This window comes from Diadema setosum, chromosome 1 (genome assembly GCF_964275005.1).
Source record: "Diadema setosum chromosome 1, eeDiaSeto1, whole genome shotgun sequence".
Taxonomy (NCBI): domain Eukaryota; kingdom Metazoa; phylum Echinodermata; class Echinoidea; order Diadematoida; family Diadematidae; genus Diadema; species Diadema setosum.
In genome coordinates, this window is record NC_092685.1 from 42058931 (window position 1) to 42081552 (window position 22622).

General features: G+C 38.1%; 1 protein-coding gene across 1 annotated transcript in view; it reads right to left on the reverse strand.

Annotated features, from left to right (window-relative positions):
• Positions 1–22622, reverse strand: part of LOC140237192 (uncharacterized) — a 35615-nt gene that overhangs the window by 11781 nt on the left and 1212 nt on the right. Inside the window, exons 2-8 of the mRNA XM_072317169.1 lie at positions 18688–18799; positions 17986–18048; positions 16661–16846; positions 8784–8814; positions 6193–6312; positions 2660–2704; positions 2007–2149 (exon numbers count right to left, since the gene is read on the reverse strand). Coding sequence (XP_072173270.1) covers positions 2007–2149; positions 2660–2704; positions 6193–6312; positions 8784–8814; positions 16661–16846; positions 17986–18048; positions 18688–18799 — 700 coding nt within the window. The remainder of the gene's footprint in view (positions 1–2006; positions 2150–2659; positions 2705–6192; positions 6313–8783; positions 8815–16660; positions 16847–17985; positions 18049–18687; positions 18800–22622) is intronic.

The following is a 22622-nucleotide window of genomic DNA, read 5'->3' on the forward strand; positions in this document are numbered from 1 at the left end:
AACTTACCTGGCTGACGCGGTTTGCCGGAATGATGAGTCGTTTTGGAGTATTTTGAGAAAAATAATAAAAGTCGGTAGACCGACTTTTATTCCAGAAGGCTCCAGACTAACTCGGTCTCAGGGAAAACTCGACCCTATTTCAGACAATTTACACACAGTTCGTGATCGCCATGTTCATCAGTAGGCTACTCTATACTACGGGTACCAAACGAGGCCTTGATGAGCAGACAGGAAAGTGCGTGCTAATCCTGTACAAAACAAATGGACAGCGCGCGGTCCTCAAGCCTATATAGTATACGCACATCACCTCAGTTACTGAGACGCGCGGTCTTTGAAGTTTTTGTTGTTGTTTATCAAGTGTCTTTGATTGTTTTTAGAGGTGCTTGAGAGGCGCACACTAATTTTGCATGCGCGCCAAAGAGGTTTTTGATGCGCGCGTTGTAACAACACGGACCATTACTGCGAGTAGCCAGAACGCTACAATGTAGTTTATACAGGCCGCTCCCATATGCATGGTACAATGCTGTACAATCCAGAGGGACAATCAATACAACTCATCCCGCCGTCAAGCAAAGCGAGGCCGAGTTATCCCCGAGTCCGAGTCTAGCCTGACCCCGTTCGGGTAAGTTCTGAGACTGAACGTTTTTGGTTAATATTTCCCATTTTCGTCGTTACCCATCGAATATCTTGTTATTACAGCGCTATTCTGCACATTTCCTAGGCATACGTTCACAATTTGGAGCAAAATTTGACAACTTTTCCAGGCGTACCAGAACTTTGTTTGGGCTTTAATTGAAGTGCAGAGATTGAGATATGAGCAGGGACCCTAGTACTGCAATGGGGGGGGGGGGGGGGGTAGGGATGGGAAAGAGGGGCAGGTAAGGAGGGTATAATTTTTTTTCCAGCTTTGTGTAAGTCTATGTGTTTAATGTACATTGTATGTATACCGACTGACTTTTTTTTAATCAAACATTGCTGATTCTACATTGTCTTTATACATTCAAGATGAATGTTTTTGTCATGTGAAATTATAGAAATCAAATAAAGATTACTGAAAAAAAAAAAGGTGAGTGTTTGAATGTTTGCGTGTGTGAGGCAGAAAGGAAGGCTTCTATAACAACAGTTTAAGCTTTAACATCATAACAAATGAACACAATTGAATAGATCACAGATCATTCAACTTTCAATATGATACACGACTTTCCAATGCAAAATGGTATTTTCTTATAAAAGGCATCAAACATCTTCAATCTTTAGTTTCCTTAAAAACCAACAAAGCCAGTCCTGAGAAAAATGTTTCTATTTCAAGAGTCTGCTGGTAATAATACTATATTGTCTCGTTTCCACACATTCAATCTCACAATGGAGACAGTAGTGTTATGGTTTCTATGAGCATGAACAGGGCCCCATTTCATAAAAGTTGATATGATAGCAACTCTTGCTGGAATGGCAATTGTCATGGTAACGACAAGCATCCAACGTCCTGGGCCCCATTTCACAAAAGATGATAGAATAACAACTCTTGCTGGAATGGCAACTTCCACTAGCAACAGCCAATCAGGAAGCTGGATTCTTGTCACTACCATGGCAATTGCCATTGCAGTATGAGATGCCATCATATCAACTTTTTATGAAATGGGGCCCTGATTGGCTATTGCCATGGGAAGTTGCCATTCCCGCAAGAGTTGCTATCCTATCATCTTTTATGCACTCTGACCCAGGTGTTACAACAGAATGAATGACCTCATTTGACATTCAGTGCATTAACGACGACCAAACCCCTCCCTTCCCCACCCCCCCCCCAAAAAAAAGAGGATTTATCAGTGTCCCTTATAAAGCAAAACTCTGTATGTACCTTTGCATTCCCATGAATTATCACAAGCTGCTACTGCCGTGGTCCTTTTCCTAACATTTGATGGGATTTGGCTCCTTGTGCTGGGGGCTACAGCTACTTATAAATGGGGGGGGGGGGGGGAGAGGAGGGAAGGAAGGGGAAAGGAACTTACCCCTTTCTGCTTGGGGGCGAGTGTCTCCCCCACAGACAGCAGCAGTTGCTTGGTCTTCTCCTTGTCGTACTGACTCGTCTCTAGGAGCATGTCAATCAGAGCTGGATCCGTCTTGGAGAACATGTCGCACAGCTCACTCTTCACTATTTTTTTTTTTTTAATGACAATAACAGCAATAGTAACTTTTTATATAATCCAATTCAGAATTTTACAATGTATCAATGTGGTTTGATAGAAAAACAGATTATGAAATAACAAGAGTATATCAATGGAAAGTTACAGTGCAATTTACAATATATAGGCTGACAATGATCATTCTAATAAAGCATACAAAAGCTTGAAGTTTCCAATATATTTGACATAATCATGTGGATGAATTCAAATTAAGTACATATATACATGTATGCAAGTTTGTACAATTGTGTTTAAAGTTGTTGTTTTTCTCGCCACATCAAAAGGAATGATCTAATTGTACTTTAATACATCATTCCCAAAATATTTTAGAACAATTCAAAGAATATCTTTACGCAGAAATATATGAAACAACCCTCTTCATAATTTCTTGATCATTGATCAACAAAATTATGTAGAAAATTAAATTCATTACATAATTAGCAGGAGAAGAAGAGACTATCACAGCACAGTTCACTCACCCTTTGCCTTGTTTACTGCAGGCACAGAGGAACCACCAGCCTGGCCTAATAGAATATCAAACAAAATGTTTCGTGTCAGGTCTTGGATGCCTGGATTGATTTTTCATTTATAAAGTTTTAACCCGTTGAGGACGAGTCCCGAGTATACACGGGCAGGTGTCTATGGGAAATGCGTGTTGTAGCAAAATCAAACTGTCCTCAACGGGTTAATACTTTTACCTGTGATGCCCCCACCCCAATTTTCTTGAAACAAGTTTTTGAAACAATCTGACTCTATCCGGCAAAATCTTGCAGCAGCAGTGAAAGCGAGCAAATTTCTGTATGTTTTCCACAATAAATAAAATTTGTACTTGTAAACAAAGCATTAAACATTGCTGCAGGAATATAAAATGCAAGCTATATACACTGAATAATTAAACGACAAATTAATTCTTATCTCATCTCATCTGCAGTTATAAAGGTGTCAAGAAAATTAGGCTAGTGTAGGCAGACTAACAGCAAAGGGTAGCAAGTGGCATATAGTGCTTTTGATATTAAAAGCTGCAAGGTTATTTTTAGGAAGCAGGAAAGCATTTATGCCAATACCTTATGTGGTACTGGTAGATGGGATTTCTTCAGTGGCGACAAGCAAGGATGAAAAACACAAAATATCTGAACCAAAAAAAAAATGGCAATGAACACACACACAGTTGCTGTTTAACTCTCAAATGAGCACAGTTTTGTAAATTTCTGAGTTTGTGCAGATTAAGTGACTCAAACACTTCCATCTACTTTCTATCCAGTGTAGAATGCAAACTAAAATCTACAGATGCCAATTTGAGGATATGATGATCATTGTTGAAGCAAAATTCTCCATGGACTTGACTGGTTTAAGAGAAAAAAAAAACCCACACACACGAAAGTTTAATTGTATGAGAAACAATCTACTTCTTTGTCATTCACAATCTATGCATTCCTATTCTTGTGTTTTCTTTGATCCTTTAATACTGAGGGCAAAATTGAGCAACAAATCTGAAGATATTGATATTTTGGGTGCTGTTCGTTATTCCGAAGGTTCGATATTCCGAAGGTCCGTTATTCCGAAGGTTCGTTAATCCAAAACACGCAAATTCCCTATACCTAGAGGTTCGTTAATCCGAAAATGAAAAAGGGTTCGTTAATCCAAACATTTGTGGCGTTATTCCGAAGGTTCGTTATTCCGAAGATTTGTTCATCCGAAAATGAAATTTGGAAAGACGAACCTTCGGAATAAGGAATCTTCGGACTGAAGAGCCTTCGGAATAACGAACCTTCGGAATAACGAGCTGTATCCGATATTTTGCACGTGACAGAGTGCTTATCTGATGATGCATCTCCACAGATCGATGTCATGATATGACTTAATCAATTGATATGAATATTACATACTTCTCAGCAGTAGAAACAGATATGCACTAACTATTGAATTGATGCAATGACCTTGTCTTCTACCATCTACCAAATATGAAAGGAGTATAAAACACAGGTCAGCTAAAATGAAATACAGACAACTACTTCCATATCGTCGCTGGGGCGACAAGACCTCGTATCGTCTACAAAATGTCAAATGTTCAGGAGAGCTAAAAAACATGGCGGCCAAAGCACTATAGTGAATGGGATAGCCTTTCCTTTGACATGCCATGGTGGCTTCATTTTTGGAGTAAGACAGTTGGGATTTGGACAGGACATCACTTAACCCATTATTTGACCATTAATCCAAAAAAGTCATTTTCACCAAAATTGCAGATACAAGGTCTTGTCACCCCAGCGACGATATATCACAGAGTCATGAAAAAAAAAAAAAAAAAACAATGACAAAAACACATTACATGAGTAGTCGGTACACTTCAGTACGAGTTTTGACATCTAGATATACACAAATGCACTAATGTCTACGAAAATACATGGAAACGTGGTGTGTACAATGGCACAAATCTTTGGAACACATGTGACTAGGAATCTGAGAGATAATCTAAAGAGGCAGACCTTTTTTGTCCCTAAAATACCATCTCTTCTTTCCAAAGTCAATTCAAGTTTGGGGCAGAATGTGACTATAGTATACATTGTATGCAAGCAAAGCATAACTGCACTTGGTAACAGGGCTGGCAACAACAGGTACGTTCCTATTGTAAAACTTTTAAAATTTGGGTTGTGAAAAAGTCAAATATTTCCTATTCATCATTCTTACTGTAAAAAATTTCGAAACAATGATTGCAACTAGCTGTGAAGAGCTGGCCTGCACATAACACATGAATAGGTATGCATACTACGTCACAGTGCCAACGTAATAAACCGCTGCGTGCTACAGCTCAAAAAAATAGCAAGGCCCGACCATTCACACTGTACAACTTTGCATCTTTTTGCCAAAAAATTGCATTAATCTGTGCAATTTGGATCGCGACCCAAACTTGCGAAATAAAGCCTCACTTCTTCTGTTCACACTGTACAAATTTCAAAATTTGGGTCACGATCCTGAGCAGAGTTGTGCTTGCTTGGTAGGGATGTGCATATTAAGTACAATGCAGTTGCGAGAAGAAAACTCAACACACACATACACACACATCCATTCTATGTGATGATTTCTGCAAATCATCCTGTGGTATATCAAATACTTGTATATATAGACTTGTGGATTTTACAGACCTTGCTAAGTTTAGTTTGAACTTTGTTTGAATTCCGATGAGGATGGCATACCCTCAATAGGTCAGTTTACGTACATGTATGTACATTGTACAGTTGTATTCAAATTTAAAGATATTTTCCTTGAAGGAAATACAGTGTAGTACAAGCTCTCCAATTCACATGGACCCTTACATACTCAAAGCATTTCAATACTGTAAAACCAGAAAAATTTGTGGCAATGAAACTTTTGCGAATTGGAACTGACGGCCTTTGTTTGCGGCATGAAATTTTCACGAACTGCCACTGGTATTTAATGCAATAGTGCGGTTGATGAGAACTTTCGTGTGCATTTTGATTCCATGAATCTTGGTTCCTTTTGAATAAGAAATTGGTAAAAATTTCATGCAGGCAAATATTTCTAGTTTGACAGTACTTTGAGTGCACTTTGCATGCATTAACTGTTGCTATGTGAGGCGTGACTTGAGAAGAGCTTCCTTACTGACAAGTACAACTTTTGTCTTGAAAGTACACATAAAGATTGAATACAGTTGATAAACCAACCAACTACATGAAAATAAGCTGAATTGGCAAACTTTGCACAATTATATGATGCACATGGATGTGGAAGGGAGTGGAGAGTGAGAGGTAAGTGACAATACAGTGATACTATTAGGGAGGTGTTCCAGAAGGAGTGGCATTTCTTCGCAATTTGTGCAAATTTGATGGCATTGCTGCTCTTCTCCTTTTAAAAAAAAAAATCAAAACAATTAATATCCTAATGAAACAAATATGGGAAACAGCACGAGGGAGTGAAATTTATTGGGGTATATACGGAAGACGAATGAGCATGCAATGTTGACACTCCGGGAATTAAAGTTTAAAGGGACACTTGCTCAAGTCGGTCTCTGACGTGGTGACGGTCGTCGTGAACGAGGTCTCCGGGAAAGAGACCCTCAGCTGCCGCGCCGGGCTACTGGTCGCTGATCGGCTTGGTGACGATCTACCGGCCATGCCTTGGATGTGCGTGCAGCAGAAGAGGCAGTGTCAAGACACAACAATAGCAACAACCACACTGTACCATGAGCTGTATTGAAGTTATTTCCTACTCTACTCTTGTGCAAAAATTGAATACAGCGAGATAAAGCAATCCCATCCTGTATTGCAGGGATGTTGTGACCAGTGTTAATATTCAGTTACAATTTGAATTCAGTTTCTCATTGCCTTATCATTTTGTCACATTTTGTTCAGTCCATTTCATTGATGGTGTTTTTGGTAGCATCACCATCAACAATTATACAGATTGTACATAGGAAAAGACAAGAAATTGCATACCACACAGATCAAATGCGCCGGCCTAACATTTTTCCATCTGATTTCCTCAATGATATATATATATATATATATATATATATATATATATACATATATATATTTCATTTTATTTTTTTTTAAAGTATTATTATCATCATTGCATAACATTATCATATTACATTATACATGATCATGGCAGTGCTGAATTGGCACTGGAGTAGTTATCGCCGATTGTTAAATTTGTGTATCAATCATACATCTTATGAACAAGAGATGGCTCACATAACGACATAACTGGTGATATGACGGTACCCCAAGAGTACAATGTGCCACATCACATGTAGTATTCTTAGAGGCAGAGGCATAAATGCTATTGCATTTGTTTCTACTATCCATCCCCCTCCTACTGAAGCGCACAAGAGTCACCTATCAAGGATGATACTACATGCTTTGCCATGGTATGAAAAAGGAACAGAAACACAAAAGAAAACCAAGGTGGCCAATACCAAGTCTTCAACTGTACAAAGGAAATGACAGACAAAGAAAGGAAAACTCCAGCCACCTTGCTCAAATATAAAGTTAACTTTTAGCCAAGACACAGATGTGCGGCGAGATATTTCTTACACACACTACCGTATACGCCATATATTTCGCCAGTCTACATTTTTGCAAATCGGGAATTCCTGACGATTTCACGAGTGGTTAAATTCGCCATCGTGGAGCCCTGGACTGAACGGGTAACACACATACGTCACATCCACATCAGGATCAGAGTCAATATTTTCGCATATGTCTTTAATTTTGCGAATAGCACCTGACTCGCGAAATTCGCAAAAATAAAAACCTCGCGAAATATTCGGCGTATACAGTATGTATGCACAGGATGGACATAAGGATAGTATGTACATTATTCCTCAAGCAAGCTGAAAGATGAAGAAGTTAGATAGCTATTACATCGCTTTGAAAGATTTGCAACACATGCTCTTTCTTGCTCTACGGCAGTACTGAGGCAGACTGCAGCAGGGAGAAAAATTTGAAATCTCTCACGAGCTCCGGGCGGAGTCTTTCCCATCACCATCATCTTCAACATCTCGATGGATTGAACCTCATCGTAATTGGTGGCATCGAGCGCCTGGTAGAGCATCTCATCAGTGGCATTGGGGACCGCTTTCTTCACCTTCCCATAAACTGAAACAACCATTCATTTTTCTGTTTTGTTTCTGTATTTTGTTGTAGTTTTGAGGTATGGGGGGGGGGGGAAGAGGTCAGGGGTGACCAAACTTATTCCACGATATACAATGGTAGGGACCACACCCTTGATGATTAATGTGTGTGCATTACAGGAAGTTTAAACCCAAATATACTGTTCATGTGGATTGAGTGAGTGCAGCGATATTAGCAGAACACATAAGTGACAGTTTGAGGACAATTAGACATCATTCTGTATAAAAGTTATGAGTTTTTAAAGCTTTAGTGCCACCAATGCTGGATGAAAAGATGACACTTTGGGATGTCATGTATGAAAAATGATATAAAGAAAATACAAAAGAAATTCCACATATTTTCACTTTTCCAGCTAAAGAAAAGATTACCCTTAGCATAAGTCAGTAAGAAGTTAAGGGAAAGTGTATTGTCATAAAAGATGAAATTTTGTGGAATTTTCTTTAGATTTTCTTTAAACCATTTTCCATACACGATGTCACAGAGTTGTAATGTTCTCATCCAGTGATGGCAGCACTGGAACTTTAAAAATTCAAAACATTTTAACAGATTGCCACATTTCTCTCAAACTACTTTCACTGATGTGTTCAAGTAACATTGCTGCATTCACTCAATCTACATATTGTATATTTGGGTTTCATTCCCCTTCAAGTAAGCAGAACTTAAGAGAAATTACTTCAATGCTGATTAAAATCATCATGTAAGCAACTGCTTCAATTCAGTTGAAGATATGGAGGGAAGAAAATGAATCATAAAGGAAATATTTGGTAATTCATTGTCTCAAATAAAGCAAAACATCTCTTCCTACTAGACTACATGAGGACGGAGAAGTAATATTATACACTGCCGATTGTGTGTTTGCTTTTTCAACATCTCAATAATGACAACCTTTTATACAATTGTAATTTGTTTCTATTTCATTCTAAATTGGTCTGAAATCTCCCCAACTCACCATGAGCTTTCTTGGACTCTGACAGGTGACCCTGGACAGAAACAAAAACGAGAGAACAAAAACACTCAAACAATCATCATATGAAAAGAATGAAATATCAACAATTTCTGCTTCTACAACTCATGGAGATTTCAGTCAAATACTCCTAAGTCAGAAGAGTTAACCTATCTAAGATTACTTGGTTCACCTCATCCCATTTTTTAAAATTCCTCAAAATTTCTTATTGCTCCATTCAAAATTAGTTGATGAAGTCAAGCACTGCATTTACATATGAAACAGAATTCATCAAAATTAGTTGATGAAGTCAAACACTGTGTTTACATATGAAACAGAGTTCATCAAAAATTTCTGATGCTATCACCAAAAAAAAAAAGAAAAAAAAAAGATGTGACTTGAAATTATGAAAACAAAAAAATCACATAGGATGATAACCTATGCACAACTGGGGCTATTCTAGTGAGGCCTGGACAACTTTAACTTTACCTTATAGGCACATGTGTTCATTTCACATATATATCAGAGAAATATAGAACAACATACAGTATTGGGAAACAGAATCTTCTGAAGAATGGTCCTTTTTGTGTTATTTTCATTTTTGTCTGCTTTACACCCATTTACATTTACCTTGGATTTTCTGCCCTGCCTGCTTTATATCTTTACTTTCAACTTTTTCTTACATACATAATACATAAAATGTATATTGATTTTGCATATAATTATGCCGACTGTTTGTTGAATTTTCATATATTGTACTGACTATGGAAAAAAAAAAACTGAGCTGAACAATCTGCAATGCATATAGTACTTTGAAATAATTTGAGTGATCATACATAGATATCACAAATTTTCATAAAAGAAAGAAATAGATGACATTGTTATTGCATGTGATTTCCTACTAAAGTACACTATCATTTTCATCTTCTTCAAATCGCACTCCTAATGATGCCAGCTACAGCTCGGCATGCAGTATGGTTATCACACGTGGGCCTACATATTTACCTGTAAAACCCATCTGCAGCACCACAGTGTAAAGTAAATACGCTAAGGTATGCGAAGTGACATGACCAAATGCATACATTGTGCATAATGCCAGTATAATACAGAAAAGATACAGTAAACATATTTATATCAGATTATACCAGTAATGGACCCTTACTTGCATACACATACTTAAAGACAGAAACATAAATAACATTACAACACAGGTTCAGTACAAACGCTGCTTCGCAATGAAAAGAAAATCAAAAACATGTTTCTACACATCCGAAAAAAATCACATTTCTTTTCATTTCAGTATTTTTTTTCATCGCCAGTGTAATTAAGTATTGACGTATCAGGAATTATTAATCAAACAATAAAACACAGTTTAACAAATCAGTAATCAAACAATAAAACACAGACAAACAAATCATTACAATTATTGCAGTTAACAAAGTATAATCAACATGAATACAAAAATAATTTCCAGCATCATACCAACAAGCAAAGACTGTTGAATAACTTGAATTAACCCAACTAAAGACTACTAACAAAATCATACCAGAAGCACACAAGTCATGAGCATTAAGTACCCTATGATACAACTGTACCTCGTAAACTCGAAGGAAACCTAAAACCCCCTGCTGATTTTCATACAATGACATAACTTTCATGCACTGAAATTATAGACACAGAAAGAAGTTATGTGCAACTGGATTCTGAGTGCTAAAAGCAGTGCAGGAATTAATAGTTTTGCAATAGGATTAGCACTGAATGATATTCATTGTACATTCAACCAAAATCAACGACTTAAAGGGATGGTACAGTATTGGTGGAGATGAGAATTGGGCTTTTAACTTTTTACGAGATACCAAGAAAACACTTATGATGTAGTACAGAACTTACCATTTTAACTGGAATTCAAAGTTTATTTGATGAAAATCGGGCTTGAAATGACTGAAACATCCAAAAACAAAGTAAAACAAAGCGATCGTAATAAAGTGTGGGTCCCACACTTCATTAGAATTGCTCTTTTTTGGATATTTCAGCCATTTCAAAACCAATTTTCATCAAATAAACGTTGAATTCCTCATAAAATTACATGCTCTTTCATATTTCATAAGAGGTTTCTCATTATCTCACCGAAAAATGTTAGAAACCTGAAATTAGGTCTCAGCCAGAACTGTACCATCCCTTTAACATTTACAAGAAGCTATTGAAGCTGGCCCTACTCTTCTCCAATACCATGATACACAAATCATGGCTACCGATTTAAAAATTATGAAATGCACACTGCATTCTACAAACCATTTCATCAGTTTTGACGAACCCAGGTGAAAATGATAAAAGATATTGTTTACTGACAACAACTTTTTTTTTTCACTGTTTACAGTCAGTCTATTGCGTACACTACATATACACGAACGTATACATATATATACACTGTACATGAATTCAGACACAATACATAATCACATTTTTAATACATAACATCTTGTACTAGACTTTCTAACTTTATTGTTATGAAGTTACAGTTATAAATCAAAGTTACACATTATGAGGGACAAGAAAAGACTATCAGTTTAGCTTCATTATAATCATGCAGTTACCCAAGAAATGTAACATCAGACATACAGTAATTGCAACACCTGGGACACATTTCATAAAAAAGATAGTTGGGATAACAACTCTTACTAGAATCAGGGAGGTGCTAGAGAAGGAGAGACAACTACTGCTCTCCTTTGAAGTCATGCGCGGCGCCGCCGAGAAGTTATGCGTTCAACTACAGGTGTTACCCATGTGCTTTGACAAAAGAGAGCATCAATAATCGGGACTAGCGCTCTCACATCTAGAAATACTTGCCCCTACTGCAATTCGCTCTCTCTTTCAATGTGATGGCAACAACGAATTTGTGTAACTTGAATTGGAGCAGCGAACCAAAATGCAGTGTAAAACTAACATTTTTAACAGCAAATAGTTTAAAAGCACTCTGGAATACGCTTTAGCGGAGTACTGTATTTGAAAGATCAAAATATCCCAGATTAAAAGATTAAACAACTAACATGCACAAATATGCGCATTATAGAAAAATATTAGGTTTTTAAGAGGGCCTAATTTTCATTTTATTTTGATTTGCGCATTACGAAGAAACTAAAAATACATGTTTATAATATTGAATTCTTTCCTAAACTATTCTAAATCAATTCGAGTAGACATTTCTATTTCATTTAAAATTTTACGGTGAAATAGAACTTGTAATTCAACGAAAGGTGAAATGCGTTCTTCGTCTCCCAACTTCGTCTTGCAAACCAGAGCGGCGCCGAGCATGACTTCAAAGCGTAATGGAATGCTAGACATCCCATTGTAACGCCTTGAACCCAAACATGCATTTGCATGAATTACGAAGAGTTGCCACTCCATCTCTGTAACACCTCCCTGCTAGAATAGCAACTACGTACATTTGTACTTGTAGCAAAACCCTGTCAAGAAGCATGATTCTTGTCATTACCATGACAATGGACATTATTTCCAGCAAGAGTTGCTATCAAAAGGACATGCAGAGGTATAACGTGTAGGCAATGTGTCCTAAATTTGCACCCGACGCCAAGACCCAGTTGCCTCTCCCGCACCAGCAAACACAAACCTCTGCAGATATCTGCGCTGTGTGACTCGACAGGACAACGAATGCATGCAGCGGATACCCGGGGTACTGCTTACCTGCACAGTCATGGTCTCTCCCAGGGCGAGCAGCGCCTCCTTCGTTGTCTCCTTGTCCCACTGGCACGACTCCAGGAGCATCTCAACGAGGGTGAGCTCCGTGTCGGGAAACATTGCAATCATGTTCCTCTTCACTTTTTTTTTTTTTTTTTTCATGAAAAATGTTTTAACAGAGGTAACGACAAAGAAGTGCATCCAAAGTAAGAGCATTGTCTATCATTTGTTTGCTGTTGGGGCAGTGTTTCTTTACTTGTTTGTTGTTGTTTTTTTATTCTTTTTCCACTAATAATTTATATTCTTTCTGGTCAGTTTATTCTGTCTTTATTTGTTACAAACTCAAAAAGCTGCATCACTTCAGTGATCCCTCGCATTTATCCCCAAGTTGAATTATCCTTCGGGTTTATGCCAGGTTTAAGTGTGTGCGTGTGTGTCACACACAAACACACTGCTATAGCTTCTGACCACCCGAGCATTGAGAATTAAGGGTTTCTGGGACGAACACTGTACTAGTGCTTTCTATAGCTCAGTCGGTAGAGCACCGGTCTAGCAATCCGGAGGTCTCGGGTTCGACTCCCGATGGTATACCATTTTCTTTGCTCACTTTTCCACTCATAATTTATATTCTTTCTGGTCAGTTTATTCTGTCTTTATTTGTTTTTTTATTCTCATACATTGTAAGTTTAATTTCCATTGGAAATGAGTATTCATCTGGTCAAATTCGTTTATCATTACAATGAGCAGTTTTTCTTGAATATTTCTTTGAGAAATTAGGTCAAGCCTGCAAACACAATCCACGATGAAATACCCATGCAATGAAGAAAGAAGCAACATACTTTATGCATATGCAAAATAAAAGGGGGAAAAAAGAAAAGAGATTGTAGTTTTGCTACAACTCCTATAAAGAAACAACTTACTAAATTCATGTTAGAAATTACAGTTTGTTAGTGAAATAAATGAACTGGGAGCATCATGCACTGAGCTATGAAATTGTTGAAATATTTCAGAAAAAGTAAGCTGCGAATTCTTACATTGTAGATGACTAATATGATATTGATGTCATATAAGGCAGTTTGAAAAACATAGAAAGTGATAAACTGACCACCTAAAATATCATAAGTCCCACTTGCGAAACACCTCTGTGTTGCATTTTTTTTTCTTGTATTCTTCTACGAGTCCTGTAGCACAAAATGTACCAGAGTACATTCCATTATTTTTCCCACAGCTTTTGTCCACACTTGGTTTACAATGAAACTTACATGGGAGACAATAAGCCAGTTTGTAGTTCCACTTTGTGTATGAACAGAAAAAAAATGTAATTTGTACCAACAGGCATGTTGGTTTTTAAATTCACTGAGATAAGCATCTGTCATAAAATGAATATCCATGCGATTCTTACAAATGGTGCTTGCCAGCACATCCACCTCACAGCAAGCTTGGTATAATTTGGCAATATTAACAAACAAAAAAAGCTTGTAAATTTATGTATTCGATGCAAAACAATGAAATTGATGCTTTGCGGGGGTTGATTAATGGACTTATTCTGGTCACCTGGTCTACTCAAGATCATTCTTTGTGTGAACATGAATTCCAAGAATTGTTACGTCTGACAAGTTTACTCATTATGTCGTTTTGAAAATGAGTGAAATGCCTAACAAACTGAGAAAAAAGAAGGGTCAATTGCAACAATGTACACATGAACTAATTACAAACTGGCTTATTTAATCTGTCATCATTCAGATTGAAAGCCATGCAAACTATAAAGATAATGATGCATACATGCACCAGATATTGTATTAAACAACCTTTTTATAGGCTGCATCTTTACTGCAGTTACACATTCTCAGAGTCCATTATCTTAAGGCATATTCATGATTGCATGTCTTTGTAGTTTTTGAATGTACATCAGGGGCCCGTTTCATAAAACTTGTCATCAGTGACAACTGCCACATTTCTATGACAAATTTGCTCTCAGCCAATCAGATGCAGATATTTCAGTAGCTTGTCACATCTATGACAACTTGTCACTGATGACAAGTTTTATGAAACGGGCCCCTGCTCTTAGTTATCTGTGGTACATTGGGATAAGGAAAAAAAAAAAACACCTGTCACACACCTCACAAGGTTTTACAAAATCTAGGGTCTTGGAATATGCTGCAGTAAAAGCACCTGATATTCATCTGTATCAACACTTTTCCAATGACACAGCAGCCTTCCAATGCTTGTGAATGTTGGGTTCTACAAGACATACCAAACAATAAATTAAAAAAATACATGAAGTACACAATATGACTTATTGCAGAAGCTAACATGCAATCAAAAGGTCACAGGGTTCTAAAGAAAAAAAAAAAGCTATATCTCAGAAGGTACTCTTCCTGTTAGATGTAATACAGCTTTAATCTGACACAATGTTGTTGTTTTTTTCTTTGTTTGTTCTTGTTTTTTGCAGCTAGACCATCATTAATACATACACTGTATATCTTTCAGCTTTAAGCGACACATGCACTCATGTGCAAGGCTGCTGATTGGAGCACTCCTGCAGTGGCACAAAGCATGCAAAGGGTCAGGGATGGAGTTCTCAAGGTTGGCAACAAGACCACTGACCACTGACCAATGGAATGGGATTGGATGGGACAAGGACGATGGGGACATGACAAGGGGTCAAAAGGTTAACATCCCATCAAGAATTCACTTACACTCTAGTTTCCCCTGCATCGACATTGTACCAGATGCATTCTAAGGAAAAGGTAAACAAAGAAAGTCTCTTGTTGATATGATAGTACATTGTATGTAATTGTAAAATGCTTTGTTATGCCTTCACGATCAGCAGCCTAATAATGAGATATTTTCATTATAAACTTGTTATACTACATAATGGCAACATTGAACACTTTTTCAAATGAGTCAATGGAAGGTCACTTTCAACACAATAAGTAAACTTCCATTTTACAAACATTTCTGTGCATACAAGACTTTGTATAAAGCATCTGTGCAGTTTCAACACACGTCTACAGTATCTTTCTACATAATATCAACTGGCATATTGAGGAGAAAACTTACAGATATTCGTCCACAGACTGACCATAAGATACGTGTTTGGAGGATAATTTACTATACTTTCAATAATGGTAATAATGATAATGACAACAATAACAATGATAATGCTTATTATGACAACCTAATTGTAGCAGTAGTAGTAGCACTTAGCAGTAATAATGATAATAATAACAAATCACATTTATGTACTGCTAGAGCTACAGTGAAGACTTTGTTCACCAACAAGAGCTTCAACAGTGCAATTAGAATCAAACTCGACAACTTAACAGAATACCAACAAATTGCTCTGAGAATCTTGGAAATTTTGATAGCAATAACAAGATATACACACTAATTTTTTATTCAACTGACATTTAACGACACATCATATCATCAATGTCAATTAGTAAGTATTGTGTAGCCCTAGGTAATTCCATCGGAAAGCACTGAAACCATGGTACAGTGCTATTTAAATCTTTAGTGTCTGAACCCAGTAACACTATTTCTTGCGAGAACCGTGCTGCATGACAGAGCTGTACCAGCATCACATTCAGCACTCATTTGAAAAAGAACACCATGGCACACATGCAATAGACATCTATGCTCTCATCCTTTTGTACTAGAAAAGAAATTGACAGTATTGAAAACAAAAGAATAGGCATGACTAACTCAAATGTTTGATAGCGTAAGGGAAATATATTACAAGACAACAACATCTTTGTATATAATGTACATATTAAAAATATATGATATAAGGCCACAGATCTTTTACATGCAAACAAATTTGGTATTGCATTTGTGTGTGGGTGTGTTTGTGTGTATGTGTATGCGTAATTCCCAGTTTGATATCTGCTTTGAACAATTTAGAAGCCAGTTAGTTCAAGAAGTGAAATAATGCAAGGCTTTGACTGAGAATCATTTCTAACAGAGACCAATTTAACAAAACTTCAGCATACTTACTGACACCAAGCAAAAGAAAAAAAAAAGAAAGACAAAAGTGAAGCAATATTTTTGCTGTAATCACATCTGCAATTCTAAAAGGACAAGAACACCTTATGATGTTGCTTGATGACAAGTGGGAATAGCCTGCAGTAAGGAGGCTGCTACAATAAGAATAAATCACAAGGACTAAAGGAAGGAGGTTTTACCTGTGCCTGTTCCTCCCTCCGCTTGGCGGACTGGACGCGGCGACGCTCCCGCTCCTTTTCCAGCTTGGCCTGCTGCTCCTGCCGACGCTTCTCCTCCTCCATCTCCTCCCGCGCCTGCGCGACGGCCGCCTCCCGCTGCTGCTGGGCCACCTTGCACGATGGACAGGTTTGGCCCGACGACGACACCTGTCGAACAAGATGTTTTCAGATCTGGTGATGGGGTGTTCGTTTACTTGTAATAACAACTATTCAGGCAAATATCCTCTAAACTTCCCAATTAATCATCTTTGAGGGTAATCTGCGTCCTCAGATTATTGTAGATATCAGTCAGTTTTGTGAGTGTTAGACTACTGCACCGTAAATTCATCCCGCTCTTTATGAGAGAAATAAGTGAGTTCGTTTACGTGCACAGGGTGCAGCTAGTACACAAGGGCATTAAAGTGTCTTGCCAAAGGCAATGCGGCACACTAGCACTGGTCTGAAGGTCCCTGACCAGTAAAAATCACTGTCGGACAAGAAACTTTTTGGGGGAATGGACCAGCAAAACATGGGAAAACTGGGTACTTACTGGTCAGACAGACAGGTCGGACCAGGAGAAAAAAAAAAAAAATGGTTAGTGTGCAGCCCTGCCAAAGGGCACTACCGCCAGGCTGGGACTCAAACCTCATACCATGGATTGAAGCCCACTGTCTTATTCATGCACGTACTCTTAATCGCTCAGTCATGACGGCTCCGTCAATATCTTTAACAGCAGAGTGTATTCTCATCTTGCCATCCTCAACTGGCAAATAATGTCGATATTTGCTGTCAGTCTTCGTACTAAGCAGTGTACTCCAATTTGTGCTTTTTTGGTTTCCATGGTAATTCAAAGCTCTACTTTTAATGCATGGCACGCATAAATGTGCTTCTACACCGTGACTGGATCACATAAATTGAGGTTGATGTTACAAAGTATTACTTGAATCAAAAAAATGTAAAGGGAATTTAGTCCATCTGTCTCATAGCCCTATATGGCACCTACAATGTACGTATGCACTGCAATTGGCATCAATTCTCTGCAAAATATTTGCTCACTTTCAAATGGTTCCCTTTATCTATTAAAAACAAAACAACTGTTCAAGTTTTATACTTCCACATCTAAACACATTACTGATATCAAAATTTATTTTCGCTGTTCAATTAGCAAAAGACATATTTGGGCCATATCTGGAAAAATATTTGCCAATCTGCTACTATAAGCTAATCACTAAAACTGTATCGAAACCCTCTTTAGAAGTGAATGTCATTATAATAAATCATAATCATAAGAGATGATGATCACTTACATCAATTGTTTTGCACACTTTGCACTTGGGCTTGATGATCGGTTGCATGGGAATCTGCTCCGCCTTGAAAAATGAAAAAAAAAGTCACACAAATATACTATCAATTATGCATTTTGGGAAAAAAAATACTTCTGCTTGATCTTTAATGGAACAAATACAAAAAGAATTCAAGAATATGCAAAAACATTGGTAACAGGCATATAAACATGGAATCATCACTATGTGACGATCATTTAGAATAGCACTCTTTTGAGCCTAAAGTGCAAGTAATGAATAACAACAATAGCAATATTAAAAAATTCTTTCCTTCGTTATCCCTCTCAATTTCTAAATTATACTCTGCTTTTTAAATCCCATATTTATGGCAGGAGATTTGTGTGGTGGTCCACTCCATTTTCTTTTGGAAGGTAAACAATTTTTTTCACTGATTACCTATTTTTACATCTGCACATGAATTTTTATCAAGTTCAAACCTCAATACAAATTTCAAAATGCAATTTGTTTGTTTGTTGTTGTTTTTGTTTTTTTGCTCGTAGTGTCATGCTCAGCCTCTTAGAACTTATCAAGTGTAAGAGAACACAACCATAAAGTCATTGGAAAATTTGAGAAGGTGGAAATCTTTTTTTTTTAATAATTGTTACTGAGGAGGAATGAGTAAACAGATGTAAAATTGTATGGCTTTGATGAAGGAACTATAATTACACGTGACATTCTGGGTGATGGCTGCATTCTTGGTGATGCTTGCTGGGCCTGGTACACTTGCTGACGAGGATCTGTCCATTGAGTACTTCTTGTGTAATGATTGATGTAAAAGCTAAAGAGGCAATAATACAAGATATCACATCATGTTATAAGGTTTAAGGATGAATCAACATGTAGGTATGCAGTACTAACATACTCAGTTTAGTCCTTCACTATTGAGTAAAATACCCTGTTTGTGGCAGGCTTTGTGCAGAGGGCAAGGGCCATTTCATTCATTGATGAAAAGGCCCAATCAGGTGTCACTTACCATACACTTTCGAGTAACTCCTGCTTGTGTTCTAAAGTGGGACTAAGCACACATGATTTTCATTAGCTGTTGTATTGATGAATGAAAGTGCCCCTGCCAGAAATAGGCACCCTGCTACATATTGGGTATTTTACTCTATACAGTTAGATAAAATGCACACATTTTTTTTTTTCAAATATTCTTATCAGTAACTAATTCATACATAGTGTTCTACAGTTATTGTATGTTGGGTGCATCACTTCACATTAATGGCGATTATTTTCTTTGTATGGCATTCTTCATGTCAGTGTCCCCCATTCTGAAAAAAACAGACAACAAACTGAACATGAGATTGAGATTTGTCTCCCTTTCCAAACACTCGTCACTACTTTCTTTTGCACACCTTTTGTATTCAATCAATTGTGACCCGCGACAACGGTTTCAGGCAAAAGTCGCAAGAGCAAATTCCCTCCTAGGCGGGGTACAAAGATCTTTACCATTATTTTTGTCGATTTGGGTTTTTTGCAGAAATCGAATCTTTGATATGTTTTCTACATGTACACTAAATTTCATAGCATAAAACTACGTTTTTCCTATCGAAAATTGGATTTTAAGCACCCTATGTTGCTTCGCACTCGTCAGTTTCGAGCTTCTTTCGAACGCCGCGCCAATATCCCCAGCGTTGCTACGGCGCAGGGTCTCGCATGCGACTGGCTGGTGCGTCGCACACATTTACATAATTCGGCCTTCGGAGACACCAGTTGCAGCGTTTTGAGAATGCTTTGTCCACGCGTGCATGATTACACGCTCCATTGTTCTTGCTATATAGTGGTTTATACGCTCGCTCTGTAGTGCGTGCTCTTCGTTTGGCTTTCTATCTAAACTATTCTACCGTAATGTTCGACAACGGAAGTGAAACAAAAATCATGTAGCACGACATAATCGTGTGAAAAGAAAAAAATAGTCTACTTGTACATGTAGTAAGAATTATGACAGCAGACTGACGAAAGGGAAGGATGATGAGAGGAAAGGAGAGGTCACATGTAACCAGTTATATTTTAATACTACACATCAAGATCGCACCAAACTAACGAAGCGTACGTGTTTGTTTGTTTGTTTTGATATAATCAACACCACCGAACAAGGCAACATATGCAAGGCTTGTAAAAGCAAAACAAATAGGAATCGTGACCCTTGCCAGCACTGGCATTTTTCTGCCTTCAAAAGGGTCGCCAATGATAAAGTCAAATCAACAACAATGAAAACGTGATTTGTAAATGTGTGGATTCGCCACCCGCTCCTGTTACATGCACATGGTCATGGCGTGTGGATGACATTGCGTAATGCATGCACCATACACAATGTACACCATACGTGCAATTATCGTATCCGCCATCTTGAAAGACGCACTGGTAAAATAAACCCGAGCAAACCGCATTGTGTTTCGGCTCCATACGCTGAGCTACTAGGAAGGGTGCCCGGGAAATTTGACTCTCTCAGTGAGCCAATCAGAAGGCGATGTGGTTGCTAGAGGCGGAGCTTAACATCGATTGGCACCATCGTACGGATGGGTGATTCTCACCTCGCATCGCCGCTCGGACATTGTCTTTGAGTAAGAGGTGAAACTTCAAAGCCCGTTTTCTCGCAATTTTGTCAGCCTAACAACTTAAAAAGTGCATTTTATTTCGCTTTCCATGCCCACTTATGGTGTCGAAGAATACAAGTGTTTTATATCAATGCAAAGCTTAGGAAATGGGCAATGTGATTCAGTGAAAAAATGAATTTTCAAAATGCCCGACTTTTGCCTGAAACCGTTGTCGCGGGTCACAAATTCCCTCCTAGGCGGGGTACAAAGATTTTGACCATTATTTTTGTCGATTTAGGTTTTTTGCAGAAATCGAATCTTTGATATGTTTTCTACATCTACACTAAATTTCATTGCATAAGACTAAGTTTTTCCTATCGAAAATGGAATTTTAAGCACCCTATGTTGGATCGCACTCGTCAGTTTCGAGCTTCTTTCGAACGCCGCGCCAATATCCCCAGCGTTGCTACGGCGCAGGGTCTCGCACGCGATTGGCTGGTGCGTCGCATACATTTACATAATTCGGCTTTCGGAGACACCAGTTGCAGCGTTTGGGGAATGCTTTGTCCACGCGTGCACGATTACATGCTCCATTGCTCTTGGTATAGTGGTTTATATACGCTCGCTCTGTATAGTGCGTGCTCTTCGTTTGGCTTTCTATCCAAACTATTCTACCGCAACGTCCGACAACGGAAGTGAAACAAAAATCATGTAGCATAACATAATCGTGTGAAAAGAAAACTACAGTGTAAATATTCTCAAATTTGTCTACTTGTACATGTAGTATAAATTATGACAGCAGACTGACTCAATGGAAGGTAGATGAGAGGAAAGGAGCGGTCACATGTGACCAATTATATTCAAATACTACACGTCAAGTTCGCACCAAACTTACGAGTCGTGTTTGTTTGTTTGTTTGTTTGTTTGTTTTAATTCAATTAGCACCACCGAGCAAAGCAACATTATCATATATGCATGTCTTGTAAAAGCAAAACAAACAGGAAGCGTGACCCTTGCCAGCACTAGCAAATTTCTGCCTTCAAAAGGGTCGCCAATGATAAAGACAAATCAACCACAATGAAAACGCGATTTGTAAATGTGTGGATTCGCCACCGCTCCTGTTACATGCACACGGACATGGCGTGTGGATGCCATTGCGTAATGCGTGCACCATACACATGTACATGTACACCATACGTGTAATTATCGTATTCGCCATCTTGAAAGACGTACTGGTAAACAAACCCGAGCGAAACGCATTGTTTTTCGGCTCCATACGCTGAGCTCCGAGGAAGGTGCCCGGGAAATTTGACTCTCTCAGTGAGCCAATCAGAAGGCGATGTGGTTGCTAGAGGCGGAGCTTAACATCAATTGGCACCATCGTACGGATGGGTGATTCTCCCCTCGCATCGCCGCTCGGACATTGTCTTTGAGAAAGAGGTGAATCTTCAAAGCCTGTTTTCTCACAATTTTGTCAGGCTAACAACTTAAAAAGTGTATTTTATTTCTCTTTCTATGCCCACTTATGGTGCCGAAGAATACAAGTGTTTTATATCAATGCAAAGATTACGAAATGGGCAATGTGATTCAGTGAAAAAATGAATTTTCAAAATTCGCGACTTTTGCCTGAAACCGTTGTCGCCGGTCACAATTAATTTAGATCCATAGTACAGTAGGCGTACTATACAGTTTGGCCCATTGGGGTACACGAGTAAAAAAAGGATAAAATTTACCCTTGTATGAAGTAATTCTAAAGACAGTGAATTATAAACCTGGAGATCTATTTTAGACCTATTCTACTAGACTCCACACAGTCTAGAATCACTATCATGACTACTGATCCAGTGCATTATAAAGAGAGTCTGGCCATCTCGGTTTTCGGCTTTAATATGATGTTATGAGTTTTGAAGCCTGTGATTGGTTAAAACTGGTCCCGTGAACTTCATGACCATGTCATTACCAAAGTGTGCTCATACACAGTGCCCATCGTTCACTACCCCATATTTTGCTTGCTTTCATAATTGCGTCCGAGTGTACACGCTAACCAAAGACGCTTAACTGAAA